General features: G+C 35.4%; 1 protein-coding gene and 1 long non-coding RNA gene across 3 annotated transcripts; one reads left to right on the top strand and one right to left on the bottom strand.

The window, feature by feature from the left end:
* Positions 1–906: 906 nt before the first annotated feature.
* LOC112514378 (interferon-related developmental regulator 1-like) lies at positions 907–17,811 on the bottom strand. 2 transcript variants are annotated; one of them, XM_025120817.1, is made up of 13 exons: positions 17,396–17,811; positions 16,781–16,949; positions 9,662–9,742; positions 6,691–6,773; positions 6,485–6,600; positions 6,274–6,384; positions 6,006–6,118; positions 5,130–5,439; positions 4,303–4,380; positions 4,167–4,217; positions 3,817–3,903; positions 1,905–1,982; positions 907–1,301 (listed from the first exon to the last, which is right to left on the bottom strand). In XM_025120817.1, the coding sequence occupies exons 1-13, from the start codon at positions 17,406–17,408 to the stop codon at positions 1,257–1,259; spliced, it is 1,335 nt and encodes a 444-aa protein (XP_024976585.1). In that variant the 5' UTR covers positions 17,409–17,811; the 3' UTR covers positions 907–1,256. The 2 variants fall into 2 exon arrangements, with proteins under 2 accessions (XP_024976585.1, XP_024976586.1); XM_025120818.1 differs by having other exon boundaries at positions 1,220–1,301; positions 3,846–3,903.
* Positions 17,812–20,975: 3,164 nt separating this feature from the next.
* LOC112514942 lies at positions 20,976–23,286 on the top strand. Its single transcript, XR_003069450.1, has 2 exons — positions 20,976–21,176; positions 23,023–23,286. It is a non-coding gene; the product is annotated as an uncharacterized LOC112514942 (long non-coding RNA).
* The last annotated feature ends 1,588 nt before the right edge of the window (positions 23,287–24,874 follow it).

Below are 24,874 nucleotides of genomic sequence, written 5' to 3'. Positions count from 1 at the left end.
ATGCATCGGATCAATCCCCGTATCAAGCACGATTTATAGGTGAGTTTGAGATTAAAGATGATCAATGGTCCAAATCTCTTCTAATGTTTCTAACATTAACTCTCATTCTCGCACGATCATTCGTATGTGTGTGTGTGTTGTGTGGATGGGTGTGTGGGCGGGTGGATGGGGGTGCATGTGTGGTGCATATGCATGCATGTATATGTATACATACATACATATATATATATATATACATATATATGCATTTGTATCATGTATGTTTATTAATATGTATGTGTGTATGCACATGTGTATATATACATATGCTAGTACACATGTATGTGTGTGTATGTATATGCATGTATATACATACATATACATATATACACATGTGTATCATGTATGTTAATTAATATGTATACATGTGTATGTACATGTGTCTATATACATCTGCTAGTATGCGTGTATATGCATGTGTGTATATATATTACACACACAATTCATGAGGTTACATATATACACATAACATCAACGATGCATACACATGAACACATACACATATATAGGGTGGTTTAGTTTACAACCCCTTTATAACTTACAACTCTTGCAACCAAAATCTGAACCATTGATTTCATGATCAACAGTTACAATAGATGCAGGCCCAATATATATACACATGGGATTAATAAGTTAAGAACCCAAAACTTACGACATCCGAAATTTATCATAAACCACTAATTTAAGATAACTAATATTATTAATTAAGAAAATAACTATCATTATTTATTAAATAAAACTAAAACTTGAGATTTGACCCGCTATCCCGTCACTCTCCACACAATTTATAATCTAGATTCAAATACACTACAAGCTTTCGATATCTAAATAAAAAGTTAAGACATATGCAAGTCCCTTCTACGATCTGTCAAATCCGGATACCGATATCCAATTATTTATTCGTATGCAAATATAGAATAAATACATCCACTCCATTTTACAACCCTATCAATATGCCTTATTGGTGTCTACCATCTATTTGCCCTCATCATTTTGAATACAACAAGTGAAACCTTGCAATTTGCATGTAAATGAATGAACATAGTTTTTAAGCAACACTTTAATCACAAAATAATATCATGTTTTCATAGATATTATATCGATGATCAATGCATCAATGGATCTTCAAATCTACCACTATCAAAACTCTGACCTTGCTTTATATATCAACCATCTTTCATAATAAGGTTCCAGATCTGAAGCAGCATTGCAGCCTTTCACTCCTCGTCAAACCCCAGCGCATAATGTCCCGCGTTCTTATCCTGATTCACCAAAAAAGACGATCAAGTGAAAATCAAGGCCATTCGACAACCCAAGTGATATTTGGCTCAATGCTACCACTTTAATCTTTTTATAATTCTTAATTAGAGTACGGGTGCAGTAGCATCTAACCACCCGTCCGTTTCCATTAACTACAAAACCCCAACAAAAATACAAAGCGAAGTGGAAAAAGAGAGGAATTTGGTACACTGACTGGACAAGATGGAACGGGTGATGGTGAGATAGGCAGGTGAAAGAATTGTGGAACGTTTTAGGGTTATAATTATACATGGGTAGTTTAATAATTTACCAATCTTGTCTTGTTTCCTTGATTTTTGTTCCACCTATTTTGGTTGGACAAAGAAAATGCATTTTTGTCCCTATCATGTCCTAGTCTAATCTCGCGTCAAAGGACAACATGTTTTTGTTAAATCCTATCCCRTCATGTCCCACGTACCAAAGACACCATCAGGTTTCTCATAGAGACATGGGTGGGTGAATGTGCAATTTTCTATTTCAAAGAGAATTCCGTATGATACGATATTTCACCGAATCCAACACTTACGAAAACGGATTTCTTTTATTCTGCAAAACAGAAGGGTTACCTGTGCCAACATTCGCTGCTTGTTCAGGTAACGAGTCCTTGCTTTATTGAGAGCCGAGTTTGGAGATTTGTACATCCTCTGTTCCAAGAAGAAAGGGAAAAAAGAGAGCAAAGGGAGTTTCATAAGGAATTAAGTATGCAAAAACTAAATTCGAGAGAGAGAGAGAGAGAGTCTGCCATTCACAGTCCATGGACAAAATCATATAATTCCTTCATCCCAAATATAATTAAAACAAAAAAGTTATAAAATGTTCTTGGAAGGCTTTACAGTCGCTTTCTCAATATACATCGATTAGCCACCCTTTTTGGTGTATAACTCAAATGGAATGGAGCCAACAAACCACAAAACTAGCCAAGAGATGGAATTGGTGGTGTCAAACCATATAGAAAGTGTTTTAACAAGATGGAGGAAAAAAAGAGACAAAAATAATGCTACCAATAGTTCGTAACTGTCACTAACGGGTAAATACGTAACTTTGAACTTAAAACACGAGAAATATTGCATTTATTTCAGAAGACCCATAAAGAAAAGTGTTGCATGTTTACTAAGAGGGGGAGTGAAGTGGGCATCTTGTCGCATTCCACCGAAAGAACTCCATGGACCAGAAATATATTTAAAGAAAATCAATCGGTCAAACAAAGATTGCAACATTTGTCGTTTCATTTTATCCCATGAGGTGACGATTTTATGGCAGGTTTATAAGACGAATACCTATTTGCCATCTTCATCGCTACCAATAATATTTTTAACGCTATTGCGTTTTCTTATACGGGGCTTCTATATTTGTCAATATAAAAAGGCATTTCAGACTGATTGATAGATCCAAACACTTCTATTAAACCATGTATGTGGTTAAAGGTTGCAACATTTCATCAAGAAGATTGATTTTATTCTAATTCAGAACAATATTCTAAGCATCAAATAGCAAGTAAAACCAAATTCCAAGAATATGAGAAGTGCATTTCACTTCTATATGTGCAACTGAAAACATAAGTTATTAATAGCACCATGAACTCAACTATATACTCACATTGTCAAAGTATGAAATATAGCATCCAAGACAAGCAATCATAAAAAATTCAAATACAAAACCTCCTCATCTTCCAAATAACAAGTAAATTTAGTGTATGTTCATTTATTATATCAATTCTATTTCATTTGTAGGTTATTGCACTTGCTATATCGAAGAAAGGTTCAATGAGACTTCCTTGGTGTAAGAAAGCCCTTAGGGCGCATATGTTTTATGAAGAAATTTAAATGAACAGAAAAAAGGAAAACGTAAATGATTTAAACATAATGATTTTTTCTCGAAATCATTTTCTCATAAATTTTTACAAGTCAAGGGTCTTCATGGAAACAATCTCTCTACTCCCCATGTAGAGGTAAGGTATGTGTACATCCTACACTCCCCATACTTTACGTTGTATGGGATTTACTGGGTTCATTTGGTTTGGTTTGGTTATGATGATTTTTTTCCTTTGAAAAATGAGAGATCTTTTTCACATAACTTTTTTGCAAGCCAAGGGTCTTCATGGAGAAACAATCTCTCTACCCCTTAGCAGTAGAGGAAGGCCTGCATATATCCTACGGTCCCAAGACCCTACTCTGTGTGAGGTTTATTAGGTTCATTTGGTTTGGCTTGATTTTAGATTCTTTGATTTTTTATGACAAACCAAATATTTCCTGGTTAAAATTTTGAAATGAACTTCATTACTAACATATCACAAAAGCCCAATTCCTTGTTGATTAGTTTCATGCAATTACCAATGTTATTGCAACAAGTTAAATATCCAAAATGGTTTAAAGTTCCAAATCTACCTAAGTTGATAATCCAAAATCAATATATATAACATAAATTTATATTCAAGAAAAACGAAGGATGTACTTTTAAGGCGTAATATTATAAACGAACCTTCTCAGTTCCAGACACACGATCCGCACCTGAGAGAAGCTTTTTCTTTGGTGCAAAGTCAAACACCTCATGGAGGAATTCATTTTCCTGTTTACATAGAATCGTTCATTAACATCATAAAATTGAGATAGAACATTGATAAAATCATCAAACTTCTTTGATTGCCATCATTATTAATGTACGTGGATCGGTGACTTCCTAGTGGTTTGAAATTTTTGCATGCTGCAAACTTCACCATGAAGCCAATGAATCATTTACTTGCCACCAAGAAGCGCTATATATCGTGTGTTATTGTGTGTCATTCCTCATTTAGATATAAATAACAGGCTTTTAGACCGAAAGAATCAAACCTGCATGTGTTTGATGAATCCTCCTCGAAGAAAACGCTTTAAAAAGTTCAGCTGCCAAAAAATACTGATATTTGAGAAGACAAGAGACATGGGTAGCTAGAGTAAAAGGCCTGATGACAAAAAGCATTATATGAACCTGTATTAGTTGGCACCACGTGGTGGTGGTAAGCGACTCTCCACCAATCTTCACAGAGGTTTCTGGACTATAACCATCCTAGTTATCACACAGAGAAATATGAAATCGTTAATAAAACCATTCTACAGGAGCATGAAGATTTTCCAGACCATGCTACCCTTGGGGCAAGCGTAGAGGTCTGCGTAAATCCTACCTCCTCCAACCCTAGCTCTAAAGATGGCAAAAAAGCCCGTACCCGGAAAAGAGCCCGATAATCGAACCTGGTTTGACCAGAGAATCCACTAGTTGACCGGGGTGGGGACGGTGATGGGGACACCCCTCGGGTGCCCGCCCGACAAGTTATGAAAGAATAGATAATATATATTTAATAAATTATATATCCTACATCGTGAAGATTTATGACATATTTATCTAACTTATAGCATACGTATTATTCATGGTTTAATATTTTAAGTTGGTGCACATTTTAATTAATTAATATGTTTGTAAAAATAAGGTTAAAATATTTGTTTTGGAGAAGCAAAAAAATCATTTTAAGATATGTAAGAATATTTAATAAAATAAAAAATGTGATATATTTATTTATTTTCCCTTCATCTACTTATAATATATTTTTATTTTTCAGAAAAAAGAAAAGGAAGGAAAGGGATCCCCATTCCCTGACGAGGACGGGGATAGGGATCTAAGAACATTCCCCGAACGGGATGGAAACGGGGATGAGGAATGGGAACCCCAGTACTCCCGACTCCGTTGTCATCTCTACCGACCTCTGTGTGGGATATATTGGGTTCGTTTGGTTTCGTTTTCTTTTTTTGTTACAAAAGTACCTCGAGAAATTCCAGAATGTCTCTGAATGTGTTGCGCTGGTTATTAAGATCCTTCTTGGCAGAACCCTTCCCACCTGCTTCAGCAGAAAGGTTCCTAACTTGATTCAAGATTTTTGCTCTGAGCCCTTGTATATGTGTGACATCCTGAGAATTGTTCCCCTCATTGATGGAGCTGTCATTTGAACCCTTAGAGATGCTATAAAACTTCTCCAAATTTCCTATTTCAAAAATCAGCGCAAGTGCTTCGCCAGCTGCGATACGCACAGATCTGTCATCCTTATCTAAAAGAGTAGAAAAATAAGAAATCGACCTGCATGTTTCTATAAATGTTAGCTCACAGTCTTCCATTGTAAGTTCCGATCACTACAACAAAATTGGATGTATAGGACGTCAAAGATGTCTAAATGTCTTGATAGACAATTTTATAGGACTTAAAATTTATAGGACTAAACATTTGTGTGTCCCATATAATGGTGTTACAATAAGATGTTTGGACGTATCAGGAAATCCTAACAAGTTTTTAGGATAAATGAAATAAAGCATCAAGTTAGCTTTTTATAGGACACTTCTAAAAAGTGTCTTATGAAAAAATCTTTTTATAGGGCCCTTGTTTCTCTAAGATATACTTTTTCAAATAATGCCAGATAAAAAAGACTAACAGAATGTTCTGTTTCAAAATTGTACTAAAAACCTTGTTGTCCTATCAACTTATTTTAACACGTTTATATAAGGCGTACAATTGTTTGGTCCCATAAGATTAAGTCCTATTATACAATCTATATGGGCATCTCATTAAACCGATTTTGTCGTAGTGGCTTTTCGGGAAGTCCATAAACAACCATCGGCTACCATGGTGTTGAGAAGAAATCTGCTTACCCTTGCCAACTTTTAGGATCAAGTGTCCACCCATCCATTGTTGTGAGAAGAAATGACCAAGCAGATACCACCATAGCTGTTATTATAGGCGGTGATGGTTTAGTGACAACAACCTAAAAGTTGCATAACTTTAGAATCACATCATAAACTCAAAGGCAAGGAATTAATGAACAAATAGAACAATGATTTCACAGCTTACGTACTAAGAGAGCTAAATAATTTTGCCAAACAAAAAAGAAAAAAGAACAGAAATAAAAGAGATGCATACATTCGGACCCAGTTTGGGATGAACCACTTGCCACATTATTTGCATGCACTTATCGGTTTCTTCTGGTTCATTTCCACCAACAAAAGTGATCACAGCCAAGCAATCTAGCAACTAGTGTTGTTGCCCAGAAAATAGAATAAATAATGCATCAGTTTAATATCGTTAAACAGACACCAAGCATAAAGAGGCACAGGGTTATATGCATATATACCGATGCTATCTTTGATGAATCAGAACGAGATTTGAGAGCCTCTGAAATGGGAGAAACTGCTTCTTCTAATATTTCTTGTGCCTTCTTACCAGAACCAGCAGTTAAAGCTAGTAATCCTATTAGAACAGATAGAACATTTCGAGTATAGCAATCAATTAAACTGATTAAGCCTACATCAAAAAGAATAGAAGTATCAATATATATACCTACGGCATGAGATGCCAAGGCTACTTCTTTTGCAGAACCCTTCTTAATAGAATTCAGATACTGATGCAGCATTGTTGCAAATCTAAGGAGAAAAGCAAAAAATATGAGGATCATTTGAGATACATTCCAATAAGAAGTTTTTCAGCACTTGCACACTTCCATTTTTTTCAACTCCCTTCTTATAAAAATACGAGACTGAAGGAAGAGAAGACAGCATAAAGACGAAGGTATCATGACTCTGAAATCCTCATTGGAAGTTTACCATCTTCTCGTTTGATTTCTCCTTTCTGTGCCATAAGTTCCAATTATGATTCAGTTGAGATTTTTTCTTATTTATCAATTGTCTGCTAACTAAATTCACTTATTGGGTTCAATGTCCAATGGTACAACTTTCACTTCAAATTGCAAAATATTTTGGTCCATAAAAAAGATGGTTGCGGTTGCTTGTACCAAAGCTCCGACGTACAAGGAGTCATTTGATAATTCTAGTTGAAAGCACGGTTGCCAAATCATGATTTATATGCTTCATCAGTCTCTTTTGGGTGAATAAATAGACCCTATCGAACTGTAAGGGGCCGTTTACCCAATGTTTACCCGTAAGTGCTTACCGACACTCACTTAACTTACCGGGTAAAATTTTAGTCCATTTAAACGGCATCGTATGCATCAATTTATCCGGTAAGAGCTTGCCGGGTAAGAGTCGTTACTGTCACTTACCGGGTAAGACTCTCGATCCTTGTCATTGTTTTATGGGGTGAGAATAAGATTCTCAATCCTTGTAATGTTCGTCCGATAAGTGACCAGGTAAGCACTTACCTGGTAAGTGCTTAGTAAACAGCCTCTAAGACTCGCTTCAAACTTTTGAAAGTGATTATAAATAAATGTGTACAGCTGTAAACACACAGGCACCCCATAGTGAAGAAATACAAGAAAAAATTTACATAAATAATCAAATAATACTATCATCTGATCCAAGTGGTAAGACACCCCACCCTTTTTTGATATCTGTTATCATGTCCATATAATAGTAGTATGCCTTGTAATGCAGAGATAAAAAGACTCCTAATTTAGCTATCACAATTTCTTGGTTAGACAAGAAACAAAATTAGCGACTGTAGATAAAAAGGAGTAGCCTAAGGCCAATAGAAAAAGAGTTCACGGAGAGGAACAAAAGAAGAGAAGGGGGAGGAGAAAAAATAGCAACTTTGATGACTTTGACCGCAGCATTAATGCTGAGATATGATGGGAAATCCTAGAAAGAACTTGGTATGTAATCTACATAAAATAGAAAACCCTTGAACAGACACAAATTTGGTATGAAATCTAAGATAAATTATCAATTTAATTTATATTCTAATCTTAAAGAAAGAATCATCCCCACTACAAGATTCGTTGAGACAAGCAACTCCAACAAGAGGAATATTATACAAGAACAATTCACGAGTTAGAAGTTGGGCAATTTAGACAGGATTATTATTCATTAATGATTTGTACCGTATGCTCCATAAAGAGAAAGTACGATTGATATCTGAAATCTAATCATTTTTATAGCATAGTTGAAAGTGATGAAGGGAAGAGATTGATTACTACAACATGCTTTACCTATAAATATATCTTCCCACCGTCACACCATCATTGTCCTTCTACCAAAGATATTCAGCTTTTCCATAGCAACCAACTACCTTCTAGAATATAATTAGTGGTGTACACGTGAAATGTAGCGGGATGCAAGCTTTTATCGTAAATTGATAATAGGAAATTAATGCATTTTTTCATTAAAAAAGAAAAAGTTACGAATTAATGTTCAAATAAAACAGAAATTACAAGTAGTGGTGGAAATGTCTTTGCTAATCTGAAGACCCGGTAAAAAAACCTTAAAACATATATTTGATTTTGGTGTCAAATTAAACATATATTTCCGACTAGGGTGGTCCTCTTAAATGTAATTATATAAATTCATAAATAAAAATATATACACAAAGATTTTATATTATTGAGGTGATCAATCCAAAAATAATTATGTATAACTACTCCACAAAATTTACTTTACAAGACATGAGTGTAGATGAGTTGTAATATTTATACTACAACATAAAATTTATATTTAACAATTGGAAGATAATGAGAAGATTTTAGATAAAAAAAAAAAGATATTAAATATACAATTGCTTGAGAGATAGAAAGAGAGAAAATCTAAAAGTCAAAACATCAGCCAGCCATATAAGGTTGCATTGCAGGTCATGAGATGCATAAGAAATAATTATTTTTACAAAGCCCAGGGTGTTCCTGGGATCACCCTGGGCTGGCTAGCATATGCAATAATTACTTGTAAACTTGAAATTTAAGGGATTGTGCATTATCAAGCAATACCTAATGCTTGATAAGTTGTTTTTAAGACTTTTACCTAAATGCTTTTGTAATATACTATAGAGTTGCAAATATAACCTTTACATAATACTTATCGTGCTGAAAATTTACTAACCTAAAAAATTAAAATTCAAAATACTCAATTATTTCTGCTAAATAATGAAATACATAATTTTCTACAAGTGCCAACATAATATCTGAATATGGATTTCTTTGATTCCTTGAATTCCTCTTGATCATCGACCACCTCTTTGGTCAATTACACATTCCATATCATTTACCAATTTCCTAGAGGGTAAACAATGGCCATAGCAGTGCAGGTGTACAATTGCATTCAAATAATACATGAGCCATTTAAATGTTCATTGTAACATCTGGCAGAAGACCTTTTTCCAACAAAAAAATCTGGCAGAAGATTATTGAATGATTTACCCCTAAAACCCCTCTAAATTACCGTTCTTAAATAAACAAAACAGATATCTGAGTTCTTTTGATAAAGAATTCAGAAACAGAGAAAATTGCATGTTGAAACCGTTGAGTATGTCCATAAATAGCCATAAAAAGAACCTAGAAACAAAACATAAAATGCACAAAAGTTCGTACTTCTTTTCGACAAACTCATGAGGCAAGCTGCTATTAAAAGCCTCTATGATCGCCACCAAAGCCTTCTCCCTTGTTGATCCCCTTTAAACACAAAAAAATGATCAGTTTTAATTAGAGTAGAAGTACAGTAAATCTGAGAACTTAAGAAAAATTCCACTAGTGAAGGTGACTCTGCATATGTGTGTACTTCAGTATTTCTTCTAGCCAATATATTCCTACTTTCATAAACAATGATCCACATTTTAGACTTTTAGAGTAAGCTAAGCTTACATGAAAAATATACAACCATAGAAGTTGGTTAAATCTAAGGGGGCGTTTGGTTTGATGGAATGGTTTGGAGGGATTTGGATTTCGTAGAAGGATTTCGAATTGGAGGGATTTGGATTTGGAAGAACTTGGAATGTTTGGTGTGTTTGGTTTTTAGGATCCGAAATGGAATTGAATTCCATTCTTTATTAATAATTTTTTTGATAGGGTGTCCGGGCCAAAGCCCGACTAATCCCCAGCAATTTTGGAGACTAAACATGGCCCCACTTAAATGTCGCCAACATTCCCCTCCCAGGGCTCGAACTCGGGTTCATGACTATGCTATGCCCAAGCCTTACCACTAGGCTGGAATGTAAAAACAAATTACAAATAATTATAAAAATGATTGAATTATCTTATTATTAATTGACTATTGGAAAACAAATGTTTTTAATATATTTAAAAATATTATCATATCCAAATCCTTCAAAATCCCTTGAAATCCCACCACCCCCATGAGATGTCAAAATCCTATGTTCAAGGGATTTCAAAGAAATCCTAGGATTTCAAATCCGAGCAATCCTGCAAACCAAACACGGGATTGGAATGGATTTTAATTCCAAATCCCCCCAAGTCCTTTACCTACAAACCAAATGGAACCTAAGAGTTCTAATGAACCTCATAAAATAAAACTGAAAGTATTTCACTTCTTGTATATGTTGGTATTTTAGTGTCATCAGTCATTTTAGTGTGATTGTCATTCACAAGAGATCGACCTGGTGATAAGGCAAACAGAAGTGAGTTAGGAGGTGCGGAGTGCACACTCACAAAGGTTGTCTCTATCACCTTAGATCGCCATAAAGCAATGTCAAGGGGGGTTGCGCCCCCTTGCGAGGTCCTAGGGGCAGCGCCCCTAGTGAGATCCAAGGGGAGAAGGTTTACTGAGGAATTTCGAGTTTCGAACATTCTGGACGTACTTCAGAAGGTTAGAAACCTTATTGAAGTATTGCTGAAACTTCGTGAAAATTGCCCAAGTGTTGTTTAGAGGCGTGTGGACTCGGAGCTTCTGAGCCTTATGTACAGAGCTCTAAAGTCATTGCTCGAATTCACTTAAGTGTCAAAGTTAGAGCCTCTGGACTGTGTGATCAGAGGTCACTCACAGCCTCTGGACTCCTTGCTTCTGACGTTGAGTAATTGCTCCCAAATCTTATCTGTTAACAGTTATAACTGTTGTCCGGTAATGTTTTCACATTTTACCCATGGTTTCGAAAAGCGTGGGAGGCGCACGCCTTGAGGCGTCTAAAAAACAATATGAGGCGGTGCCTCTAACGGTTTCATTGGGTAGTACGCCTTAGGTAGTAGAGGCGTGGGCACACCGRAACCACAAAGGACTACCTAAATTGATTCGTTTTTGGTATTATCGCCACAAAGAACTTTCGGATTTTTTTATTCGTGTCTTCAAAATCATCATATAGTAATCCAGAATTTGCAATAGAAAAGAAAAGGGGGGAGAGGCAGTGAGGCGGTGGGAAGAATTGAAGCGACCGACTCCATGTATTTGAATAATAAAAACTAGAAAATCGTAAGGCAGTCAAACATAAATAGTGATGCTCAAGGCATAAATAGTGTTGTTCCTTGGTGTGCCATCTCTCCCATTATCACACAATCACAAACATATAGTCATATATATATATATATATATATATTTTTCTATGTTAGTGCTCAGTTCTTCCACTTAGTGCTGCAATTAGTTTTTTGGATAAGGCTTGCAATTAGATATTATAAATATGCAATCGGATTTGTAACACACACACACACACACACATATATATATATCTTACCGGGAGATACTTTATGTATATCAATATATAAATAGTATATATATATATATATATATATATTCTCTTTGTTAGAAATGAAGGTAATAATAGTCAAGTATCTGTTACCCGTGTTTTTAATAATTGCCAAATTGAAATTGAGGGGTGTAGGCTGCCAATTCAATTGTTCCCAATACCGATGAAAGAGTTTGATGTTGCGGTGAGAATGGACTGGTTGGCAGTAAATGAGGCCAATATTATGTGTAATAAAAATATTATCAGTATTGAATTGTCAGAAAAAGGGTCGATTGTGATTTATGGTGATCGGCGGCGGGTGTTGATCCTCTCTCTCATTGATTTGATGATGGTACTTTTATCTATCGAAGTATAGTATTTCTGTTATTCAGTTTCAGCGATCATCACTGAGTATGTTCAGTGATCGCTGAACGTGTATTGTAATTCCTTCAGAGACTGTTATACTTCAAGAAGACAAAACTCGCACCACAAATCCTTCAGCAATGTCGAAGACAGAAGCTGAAGATTAGAGACCAGCAAGTTCGTGATCTGAAACGGCATTCAGTTATTACAAGCTTGTCTACATATGTGTGAAGTCTGCACAAGTTTCAGCGAACACTGAAGACCTTTCATCGTCATCCCAGTATTCAGTGAAAATGAAACTTACCAAGCACGATTGTTTTTGTCTTGTCCTCCCTCACACAAAGGACAAACCTATACCTTTTCTACAGTATAGTATAGTATGGAGCCATTGCGTTTATAATGCTTACCTACTTTATGAAAATAGGACTACTCATATACAACCAAAAAGACTATTTACTGTAGCAAAGGACAAGCTTTCCTCTAAAAGCCTGACACGTGCTTTGTACCTTCTGAATTGCATTTAATGCAATGGGTATAAATAGCTGAATGCTTTCTTCTCAATTATCAAATCTTCCTCACTAAGAACTTACCCAAAAAGTTACTTCTCTCTCTATTCTCTGTCTAAGAGAAAGAATCACCTTAAACAAGTGAAGAGCACTTTTATTCTTACCTTTATTTCTTGTAGAAAATATTTTCTCTTTGCTATTTGTAATTGTGTGTATCTTAGATTGTTTAGATAGGTTCTTTACCTTATCTTTTTCGCAAACAATCTGTCGATGAGATCATTGTGGCTTATTTGTAATTAATTAAAAATGAAGGATATCAAAACATAGATGAACAGGGGTATTTTTGGGAGAGATGTCCAAATCGGTTACAAATCGATAATTAATTAATTACATCGGTTACAAATCGGTAATTGCTCATTCCCTTTATAGTTCGTAGAATCATCCATGTTGCATTATAAACACTTATGAATACATATGAACATATATGTAACTTATTAACTAATCTTAGTTCGTGGCTTTCACATGTGAACATACGGGAACACTTATGAACATTTATTTGCACCTATTAAAACTCATAAACACTAAAGTAATTGGCTTTCACATGTGAACACAATGATATATGATCAAAGTGTTTCGCTTGTGAACAGATATTGACCAAATGTTATGTATATAGATATTGTTTTATGAACACATTGGAACACATATGAACAATATATACACCATATGAACAAGCGACTACATATATGTTGAAGATAGAACATCCAAGTTTCTTATCATATTAAAATAACAAATCATCTATAATTTGGAGAAAAAAATAAACATATTATTTTAGCTATAATCATGGGATTGATGTTTTTGTAACCGCCCATTAATGAATGTGAAGTTAAGAAAAAAATTGTATGGTGATAGAACCTAATCTAACAAAGTCTTGTGATTGGTCTAAATGGTTTGTATAATTAATAGCTTTTTCATGGTTTCGAGTGATTATCGAGTCCATGTATCATCAATTTATAACAATATTATGTATAAAAGACCCTACAATATATTAGGCATCCGGTGCCTACATCTTATGAAATAATACTTGAGTAAATCAATCCCTTAATTCGTGCGAATTACATAATCTCACCACTTCCCCTCAAAGTGGAGCATATACATCATATACGTTGATCTTGTCACATATATAAGTGATCCAGGACCCCGTAAGGATTTATTAAAGATATCAGCAACTTAATCTTTAGAGTTGACAATAAGTTCTAACGAATCCACAATGAATCTTTTCAATAAGAAAATGGCAGTCAAATTCTAAATGCTTCGTCCTCTCATGAAAGCCTAGATTGGAGGAGAGACGCAAAGTTGACCGGATATCACACAAAAACTCCATAGAACCAACCTCACATAAATGTAATTCCTGTAGTAAATGTCTCAACCGCAAAATTTCGCATGTTGTATGAGACAGCTTGATAGTTGATACTCAGCCTTTGTACATGATCGAGAACGATGTTGTTATAGCGGTCAAAATCAGAAATCACGGTCACGACTGAGCACATCTTTGAACTGGGAAAGGCCAATGTTTCATGGCAACTATAACTAAATAAACGAACTGAGCACATCTTTGAATTGGGAGAAGGTACCACTACAATCTTGACCAAGAACTTGTGTATATATCCCTTTACCACTAGGTGAGCTTAAACAATCAACTTATCCATCATAACCCACCTACAACCAACAACAGATTTTCCACGTGGAAGAAGGATGAATTCCCAGGTATGATTTGAGTTTAAAGTTGACATTTCATCAATCATGGCTTGTCTCCATCCTAGATGGGCTAGAGTGCTCTTGAAACGATCTTAAAGATAGAAAGTATAAAAAGAAGTGTGGATCAATGAGCATAATATGTGGAAGTGGAAGATGTACAATGATAAGATAAAATATTATAGATCGGATAAAGATTATGAGCACAAAGTATACCTTTGCAAATGGCAATGGGCAAAGAAAAAGAAGCACATGGATCGTAGCAAGGGAAAAGCAGATGGTCAAGTTCTCCACGAATAAGTGATGTCATATTGATTTCAGGGGGAGAAGGTTGAGATGATGAGAAGGGTGCATCTAACATTTATAGGAAACAAAGGTTGCAAAACTAGTTGCAAAACTGTCCAGCAATATTCTCACCCTCATCATAATCATTTAACTCATACTCCACCTGTTCGGAGACCCTCTCCTCTTGGTCTTTTGAAGTAGATGAAGTAGACAAATACCGTACGCCACGCAACATACTTTCTTCATCAAATATTACATCACGGCTGAGAATCACCTTTCTTTCATCATGTGACCAGATTCTATACCCTTTTACTCCAGCACCATATCCCATAAACAAYCCCTTCTTTGATCTTGGTTCCAACTTCCCTTCACTCACATGGTAGTACGAAGGACAACCAAACACCCTTTAAGTTCGTGTAATCAGCTGGCTTACCGGACCACATTTCAATAGGGGTTTTACAACCAATTGCTATTGCCGGAGACCTATTCACCAAGTAACAAACCGTGTTTAACGCCTCAGCCCAAAACACTCTAGACAGCCCTCATTTGACAGCACACAATCTTACCCTTTCTAGCAGTGTTTTATCCATCCTTTCGGCCACTCCATTTTCCTATGGAGTGTGCCTAACCATTTTGTGCCTTGCAATCCCTTCGTCTTTACAAAACCGGTCAAACTCATTCGAACAAAATTCCAAACCGTTATCAGTTCGCCGCCTTTTTATCTTCTTCCCAACTTGATTTTCAGTGAGAACCTTCCAATCTTTGAACTTTTCAAACGACTCACTCTTATGTTTCATGATAAACACCCAAGTCATCCTAGAGTAATCGTCAACAATTGAGAGGAAGTAACAGCCACCACTAAGAGAAGAAACTTGTGAAGGACCCCAGCAATCAGCATGTAGATAGTTAAAAGTAGACTTGGTATCATGGACAGCCTTTGAAAAACTCATTCTCCTTTGTTTTCCAAAGATGCAATGCTCACAAAAGCCTAGTTCAGCAACTTTATGACCTCCAAGAAGTCCTTGCTTGTTGAGCATGAACATGCCTTTCACACTAACATGCCCCAGCCTCATGTGCCACAAGAGTGTCAAATCTGACTTGTTTTTATCAGAACTAAATGCCGGTGATGCTGACCCAACAACCGTGTTGCCTTCAAGCACATACAAGGTACCTTTCTTGACTCCTTTCATCACCACTAATGCACCTTTAGAGACCCGAAGTACTCCTTTTTCACAGTTGTACTTGAAACCTTTGGAATCTAAGGCTCCCAAAGAAATCAAATTCTTTCTTGATAGGTCGCTAAATTTTGGGATGGATTTGTGAGGACAAGGAGTCAGGTCAATTTTAGATTCGACAATCACAAAAAATAATTTAGAAATCGCTCAAGACGGAAAATCTGTGATTGGCACTTCAACCACTCAAAAACTGATTGGAACATCAACTGAGGATGACGGTTGATGAAAATCGGATGACAATGATTGAGTTACTGAGATTTTGAAGACTTGATGACCAAAAACCGTCGATTGGAAGAATGGATGCAATGTGGATGATGACAATTGAGAGACTAAAAGTTGTTGATTGTTCGGACGAGATTGAGGATGAGGATGAGGATGTTAGATGATGAAAGGCAACGATTGATGAAGTCGATTAATGAAGATGGCAGTGAACAAGAACACTTTCATCAATGATGACAACACGACCCCGAACCTTGCTCTGATACCATGTCAGAGGAAATATATATATACAAGCCCTCTATATATCTTTACCCTATTAGCTTTCCTCATTCTTAGCAAGAAAAATACTAAAAAAAACCTACAAGAAAATACATTATTAATTCTTTCTACAAATGATTGCATTCTTAACCGAGCGAAGGAGTTTTTCGAGACTTGTAGTTTTGTTACAAACAAACTATTATTCTCGTAAAAAGGCAAAACAATACTTGGTGATTCTAACAATCGTGTAGAGTTATTTTGCGACAAGATAACCATTGAAAATTGCCTGAATTTGCTTCGAGCGGTCTACTTCAGTGTTCTTTTTGCATTTTAGTAAGGATGATGGTTAATTTGTAATAGAACTACAGGTGCAATAATCAATCTAATTTAGTCATTCTCAAATTTTAAAGAAAAAAGAAATACCTTTTCTCATATAAAGCATCTAAAGTTTGATCTAGCACACTTTCTTTATCAATTTGCACTTCCTCCACACAAGTCCCCAGCATTTGATCCGACCGGATAGTTGACGAAGAACTCACACTATCAGTGTCGTCACTATCCAGCATTGCAGCACTCTTACGCTGATTACGACCTATAAAGCCCACAACACCTAGCATCTTAAACTTCTGGTTGGATTTAAATGATTTTGAATGCATTTAAACAAAGTAAAAGACCAAGGTAAAAAAATAATTCAAGTTTATGAATAGATGCATATCAAAGTAACAGATTTTAAAAGATCATATGGTTTTAAAGAACTAAAGCTCATACATGAGTAAAAGGTCAAACTTCAAGCCAATTAGGGGAAATAGCCTTGTGTATGATCAAAACAAGAACGAATCACAAATTCACAACTGGGTTTTTTAGATTTTTATTTGGAAAACCAATTATTCAAATGAAAGAACTAAGATTGCAATAAACAACATCGAATAAGATATGCTATCAAACAGAACCCTAATTCAGTTGAAACCGAAGAAAATCACCCAAACAAACATAACTAGGAAATCATAGATGAGCTAACGATTGAAAAGTATTACTTACGTTGTTTACCCATTGGTGACAGCTCCTAATTGAACTCGTTAGAAGGACATACAAGGTCGACGATGAATAAGAAAACGTACAAAATGTAACTGACGATCAATAGAAGAACCAAGAATACAAGAAAGAAACGGAATCGTTCTTGAAAAAGCGAAAGACGATGAATCCATGAAACGATTTCAAAATTCAGGAAAAAGAAAAGGGACGATGATATCAAAAATTGATGAATTTCTTGAATTCCCGGTAGGGGGAAGAGAGAGAGGAGCAAGGCTGAGTATTTGTATGGATGATGTGGAGGGATCTTGGCCTTTGGTTTAGAGGGATAATTGAAAAGCGTAAACACCAAACCCAATTACCGCTTCCGCTAGGATTTGGGGGTTGATGCCGCCGTGTTGGACTGCAAAATTCAATTCTCTCTAGACCTCCATTAGGGCAAAAAGAAGGGTCAAATATTGTTTCCTTTGAACAACCAATGACGGTTTAAATAAATGATTGGTTCCTGTAAATAAATAATCATCGTTCAAATGTTGTTGAAGTTAATTAATTTATTATTTGACGGCAGCATAATTGACTCCTTTTTTATATAAATTGTTGTAAATTAATGGGATTTTTAATTATTTATCAAAGACATAAAAATTACGAATAATTAACAAACTTATGGAATAAAGTCAATATTAATTTTTTGTATATGTAATCTAATTACTGTTATGAATAATCTGGTTTTTTTACGTGTTTGAAAATTCATATGATTTAGGAAGCTAGTTTTTCAACTTTGAATCTTATGATCTCTACGAGTTCAACAGGCCTCCTCATGTACTGGTCAACCACTATCAACTAGAGATATATAAGGTTCAGGTTTTTTCGGACCTAGGACTGAGACTTTGAATCTCATTTTCAGTAGGGATGAGCACGGGTCGGATCGGACCATAATCCGGCTAAACCGATCGGGTATCGGGTTTCAATACCACTACCCGTAATATGTAGTTCGGGTTCGGGCCAATTCTTGGCAATATATAACATCTTGAAAGTTGGAACATAAGTTGTTTGGCAAACATCGTGAAACAAAAGTTGTCCAAACATCTTGAAACAGAAGTTGTTTGGCAAACAGTATATAACAGTAATAATATAACAAATTAACAGTATCTATATGTGACAATCCGTCATTTCGGAATTTCAGGTTAGTACCTTATTTTATGACCTTTATCGAGAATTAAGTCTTTCTAGGATTAGTTTCGATGATTAGAGATCATCTTGCTTAATTCCTAAGTTTAGTTTGAAAGATAACGTTTCGGCGGGTAACTGTCAAAGTTAACTTGTGCAATGCCAAATAGTCTTGAAATCCTCCAAATAAAATAAAGTTGATATTTTAGGTTTTGTATATTAAAAAATTTTAAAAATTCCAAAGTCCCATTTTATTGGCCAAATATGTTATTAAAGGATGGAGTTTTAAAATCTTTTATTTAGTTGTTTTGTTTAAATAATTTATAGAGGGGTTTTATTACTTAAAAAAAATTATAGGGCTTGGGCCTTTAAAGGCCAGCCCACTTCTTCTCTAAAAAATCTTCATATAAATACCCCTCTTTCTTTGAAAACTCTCATTTCCAACTCCCAGCTTAACATGTCATCTCCCTCTAAACTCGACCACCTTCCAGCCGATTCTATCTTCTCGCAAGTCTTAAAGGATTCTGTTACTCTTAAGAATTGTCAAGATTCTAAGAAAATGTATGATTTTGAGCTGTCCTATTTTCATAAAAATCCGAAAGTTTACATTCTCCTTCWCCTMCTCGATTCTTTAGTAAATTTATGGGAATTAAAGAGGGGAGATTGTTCATCAAAGACCTGCAAATGTCTTCGGAAGGGTGATAATCTATGATCCATGTTCTTTAATCTCTAAGAAAGTAGGAGAGAATCCTTGCATGTGAGGTCWGATYATWTTTTATGTATGATAGGATCTTGCATGCATCTTTAATCAGATTTATTATCTTTAAAACTCGTTGGAATCGGAATTTATTTTCTGAAGTTTGTTTGAAGATGATGACTCAAGCTAGAGTTTAAATTCTTGAAAATGATGAGCTTGAGACCCCTCCCCATCATTGCTGTCATTTTTTGTGCATGCAATCGGTTTTGGGGACGTGTGACTCAAAATTGTAGAGTATTTAAGAAAAGTCTCAAACCCACTCAAAAATTCTTGATTTTAGAAATTGGCGGCTGTCATCATTGTTTTGGATGACCTAAGATGACGTCATTAGGTGGATTTTGGAAGGTTCCTTTTAAAAAGTAAATATTAAAATATCGGCTTTTATTTTACAAAAACCTTGATGGCATTGCATTGAAAGCAACTTTGCTTTACCTTGGGCAAGAAACCTTTTAAGTAATTTAGCGCTGGATATTGGTTGGTTCAGGAAGTTCGGGCAAGCCTAGAAAGCTTCTAAGGGCAACCTCTGGATATTCATCAAATTCGTGAGTTCTCACGGCCCTACTTTTACTGCTTTTGATTATTTTATGGGGGAAAAGCATGATATTAAGCAAACTTTGCATGTTTATTTATGTGAAACTTTTGGACTAAGGAACTGTTTAGTCAAGTTTTTAGTTGAAATCTTTGGACTAAGGAACTGCTTAGTCGATGCTTTGCTTGAAACCTCTGGACTAAGGAACTGCTTAGTCGGGTTTTTCTAAGCTATTTTTTGTTAACTGTTATTGCACTTTGAATAAATGTTAAATTGATGTGCTTGAGAGTATATTTTTTTTCCAAATAAAAGTCCCCGTCCGTAAACGCTACTTGTTAACTCGGGTACATCCCCGGGCCGTGGTTTTGTGGATAGCCGCTATTGTGTTGACAGTCCCACCCAGAAAGGGGTGCACATTACCTACGTTTTTCTTGGTCTAATCATGTGGAATTTGGACCACCGCTGAATTAGTACTATATCGAATTATGGGACCTAAGTAGTGTACGGGCTACTTTTGGTTGTTCGAAAATTAATGGGGCAGTTGGTCAGGTAAGGCTCAGTAGCGTCTCAAGTTCTACATCGTGAGAGATTTACTTTTATTAAGTGCAAAGAATTCACATATATTTGCTATTACTTGGTTTATACATTGAAACATTTTATGCATATGAAAACCCGTGAACTCACCAACTCTTTGTAGTTGACCTTGTTTTATTTTCATGCTTTTCAGGATTTAAGTAAAGTTGGTTCTATTTTGGAAGCATACTCGTGGCAAGATCGATTAAGTCCGAAATTGGAGCATTTTGAGAAAGTTGTATTCATTCTAATTTCGGTTATGTCGATAAACTGGATTTGTTTTTGTACAACTTGAAATGGTGTTATTTATTAACTGTTGCTATGACTCGCTTGCCTGTTACATCTCGTGTTTCCGCTTTAGCRGGGTGTGACACTATACTACCTTATTAAGCAAATTTAGTAAAAGTCTTAAAATCTTAAAATACTAAATGACCAAGATACCCTTGTCTATACTAACTTTACCTTTACCTTTCAACCCTTTCCCTTTACCTGGCTACCCTCCCTAAGACGTCGCTTCCATCGCTCTCCTCTCCCAAGACGACGTTCCAGACAAGTCGTCCCTCCCGATTACGATGATTCAGGCGTTTCTCTTACTCCCCAAGATGACAATTCCCTTTAAAGCGAGTTTCCATCGCTCAATCGTTCAATCCATCTCCATCGTTCAATCGTCCCTCCCATCTTCTCTCAATCTTCCATCGTTCAATCCATCTTCATACGACGATTCAGGCATTTCTCTCAATCGTTCAATCCATCTCCATCTCTAGGTAATTATTTGGTTTGTTTTTAACATTCAAAATTTTTTAGGGTTTTTGAGTGTGAATTCTAGTCGTGTTTACTATGAGCTAACAACCAAATCAAACATTATGATATGGGAGGAAATGTTTACATTTTTGGTGATATTTGATAGTAAAAGTAAATGATGAGCATGACGAATGAAGACAACACGCCAACCCCTGTTCTACCCTACCCCCAGCCACTACCATTTGCATTAGAGTAGGTGACTATGATCTTTGCATATGTGTACCTTCCCGTGTACTTATTCTTTGCAGAGAATACATCTCTTTGTTATGGTGGGTTAATGATTCCAAAAGCCATGCTCTTGGTCTTGGAAGGAGTTGCACCAACATCCATGTGTGTATACCAAAACAAATATGGGAGTAAAAATGCAAGTACGCTGCTCCACCCCAACAATTGTGATTTTTTTAAAATGCCTCAACCTATCTCCGAGTCTATTTCAATTATACGTCTTGTTTTTTTAAAACAATTGTTGATTTTATAAAAATGCCCCACTCCTATCAATGAACCCTTCCCCATCTAATTGTTTGATGCCACATAAGGTAAGAGCTAAATGTGGAATTGTCATTATTCTTGCTTTTGTTTCCAAATATGTCAATAATGTTGTTGTTGTTTTTACTCTTCGTCAAAGAACCTCCAATTCCTTTTTGGCATCTTCACCAGATTCCTGCATACATGAAGTAACCTCACCAAGCTTTGCTTCCAATACATCCACTTGAGACTGACCTTGCTCCATATCCTCCTTCAAAAYTGTTTTTGTATGGCTTAATTGAGAATTCAAGGTTGATGAGTGAATATCTTCCTCACCTGCCATCACTTCTCTAAACAAGAAACAACCAAATATAAGAAACACAAAACTTGAAGGTAGTATGCATGCATATATATTACACACATATATATATACACATGTTATATATACATAAGTAGACGTATACACCAATTGTATATATATGAATCAAGTGTTTGTGCACAGTTGCGAATAATTCTTTCATGTGTATGATGTTCCAAAAACAAAAACAAAAATGTTGTATGAGGAAATGTTTACATTTTTGGTGATATTTGTTGTATGATAAAGTATAGTAAAAGTAAATGATGAATCCCATACATCCTACTTTTACTTGTTGAGTCTTCATTGAATTGGATTTGGCTTGAAATGCTTGGCTCAAGAGCTGGTACTTGCTCATGAACAAACACCATAATAGAGGGGTATTTCAGTTCCAGATCAAAGCAAAAGTTGATTACAAATTTTGTCCTTTTAGTCTTGGGGATTCTTTGGAATTTTGAACTTCTAAAACTTCTAGCCCTTTTGGTCCCTTTGGAAGTCCATTTTCTCTATAGCTGTTTGTTGCCATGGCTACTATCTCCTCTATCAGCATCCTTCTTGCATGCTACTGTCCATGTCTACAAATTGTTATTAACCAATGGTCATATCAACAGACGATCAAAATAAATATCAATCGTGACAAACCATGCAATAAATTTAAAATGAAGATGTTGTTAAAAACTGAAGTTGCACAATATTGGCCAATAAAGTTTGAACAAAATGGTTTCATACGAGCCTATAAAAAGTGAGGACCAATAGACTAATGGATTTTTTTTTCTCCTTATTTGACCCATTGACCACTTTGTCCATTTTTTTTCATTCTTGCATTGATCACGGATATATACTTCAAAAAACAGTATTTTACACTCAATTATATAGATTGCACAATAACAATATTCCTCTGCAGCCTTCTTTGCTTATAATGATACAAAAAATCTACATTCTTTGCCAATTGGAAGTTCATTGTTGGTTACTGATTTTATGTACTGCAGTTGGAAGGTCATTGTTGGAAGACTCAAGACTCAATTCAAGGTGATCCATTGACTAGTCTAGGTTTCCCACATACCCTTTCATTGAAGATCTTCATATTCTCTGGTACTCGATTTCCCACATACCCTTTCATTTATTCATTATTAAAACCTGGATCTACTGTGTTATAGATGATGGATAGTTTCCTGTCATATTTTACTTTTTGTTGGATTTTATCTTTGAATTTGACTTGAAACCCGAATTTATGAAGTGGGTAGTTTCCTGTCATCTTTTATCTTGGTTTTTATAATTTTATTGATAAAAATGGATATTTATTTATGCTTCTTCATCCTCAATATCTTAATCTGAATCACCTGTAAAAAATCTTGATTTTCAAGTCTTGTATCATACTGTTTGATTTCTAATGAAATTGACAGCTGCAGGAATAACATGCTAGATGATACAAACTGTTTGATTTCAATCGGATGTGAATTTGATGTATAAATATGCTAGATGATACAAATTGTTCACCTCTATTTCAATTAGACAATAATGACAAACCTGTATACTGATCCTAACACCAGCACCCATGTGCCTGCTGTATTACCATCATGTATGCACTGCTGGAAGATATTGCATTGTTATATTGCTATCTATTAAAGGTAATACAACTACAATCATGGTCCAATGCAACTGAGGGTCAGGGACAAGTAATTAAAACCCTCCATCACCCTTCCATTTTTATGCATTCACACTTTAGCGTTGTATTCAGTGATATGAATGTTAATATTCAGCAGTCTCAGAACCATATTTGATGTATAAACATGCTAGATGATACAAACTGTTCACCTCTATTTCAATTAGACAATAATGACTATAGGATTAAATACGTAACCCTTAAAAGTAGAAAGTTTTTACAAATAACCGGTTTCCATTTTATACACACACATACACACACATTAGTGCATAAAATCTTTGAACTTTTTCCCCTTCATTTTAAAATCTTTTAAAATGAAGAGCATATATTTCAAAAACATATCATATTTCCCCTTTCTTCTTTTTTGTCCTTAGTTTTTAGGTCTTGGGTTATTAGTTGTATTCTGTGTTCTCGAATCGTAGTCCTGTTTAAAATGAAGACTTTTGTTGTATGATTAGGTTATTAGTAATTCATTCTGTGTTCTCGAATCGTAGTCCAGTTTATATGTAAAGTCAGCAACAATTGTAACCCTCTTTCCTTTCTTGTTTAGCTGTTTAGCTGTTTTTTTCTTTCAGAATTTGAATGGTGGATATCCATGATCATGTGTTATGAACCACCGAAGAGCAACAAAAGACCAAACTGCTCCGATGCAACAAAACAGGGAAAATGGCATGTTTCACCCAATTTTATTTGTTAATCAACTATAATCCTACAACCTGTTTACATTGCGCATCTTCTTTCATCTTCTTCTTTTCTTCTTTCATCATAAGTTTTTGTTTTTCCAGATTTACCCCTTTAAACCCCTTTGCTTTTGCATGAATATTCCATATTTTTGTGGCAATATATGATGGGTTCTTGGTGGGTATCTTAGGTAAAGTTGTAATGCAGGGAGATGTTAGTTCCAGGAACAGAGTTTTCATGGCTTGTTCTATTCCCTCTAGAGAGGTTAAGGGTATTCCTTATATTATCTGAATTTTTCCTTGCCATGCATATCAAAGTTTCTTAATGAATTAACTATGCTTTGAAGGATCGTATTTCTCAGCACTCATCTTTATTCCTAAACCTAAACCAAACCAAACCAAACACACTTAGCAAGTGTATGTCCTACTTGGAAGCAGGGTCTGGTTTGACAATTTTTAACTGTGTTAATTGCTTTGCATCTGGTTTCCCATTAAGGA

This window comes from Cynara cardunculus (genome assembly GCF_001531365.2).
Source record: "Cynara cardunculus var. scolymus isolate 2C chromosome LG 6, CcrdV1, whole genome shotgun sequence".
NCBI classification, from domain to species: Eukaryota; Viridiplantae; Streptophyta; class Magnoliopsida; order Asterales; family Asteraceae; genus Cynara; species Cynara cardunculus.
This window is presented reverse-complemented; position numbering and strand designations above follow the sequence as displayed.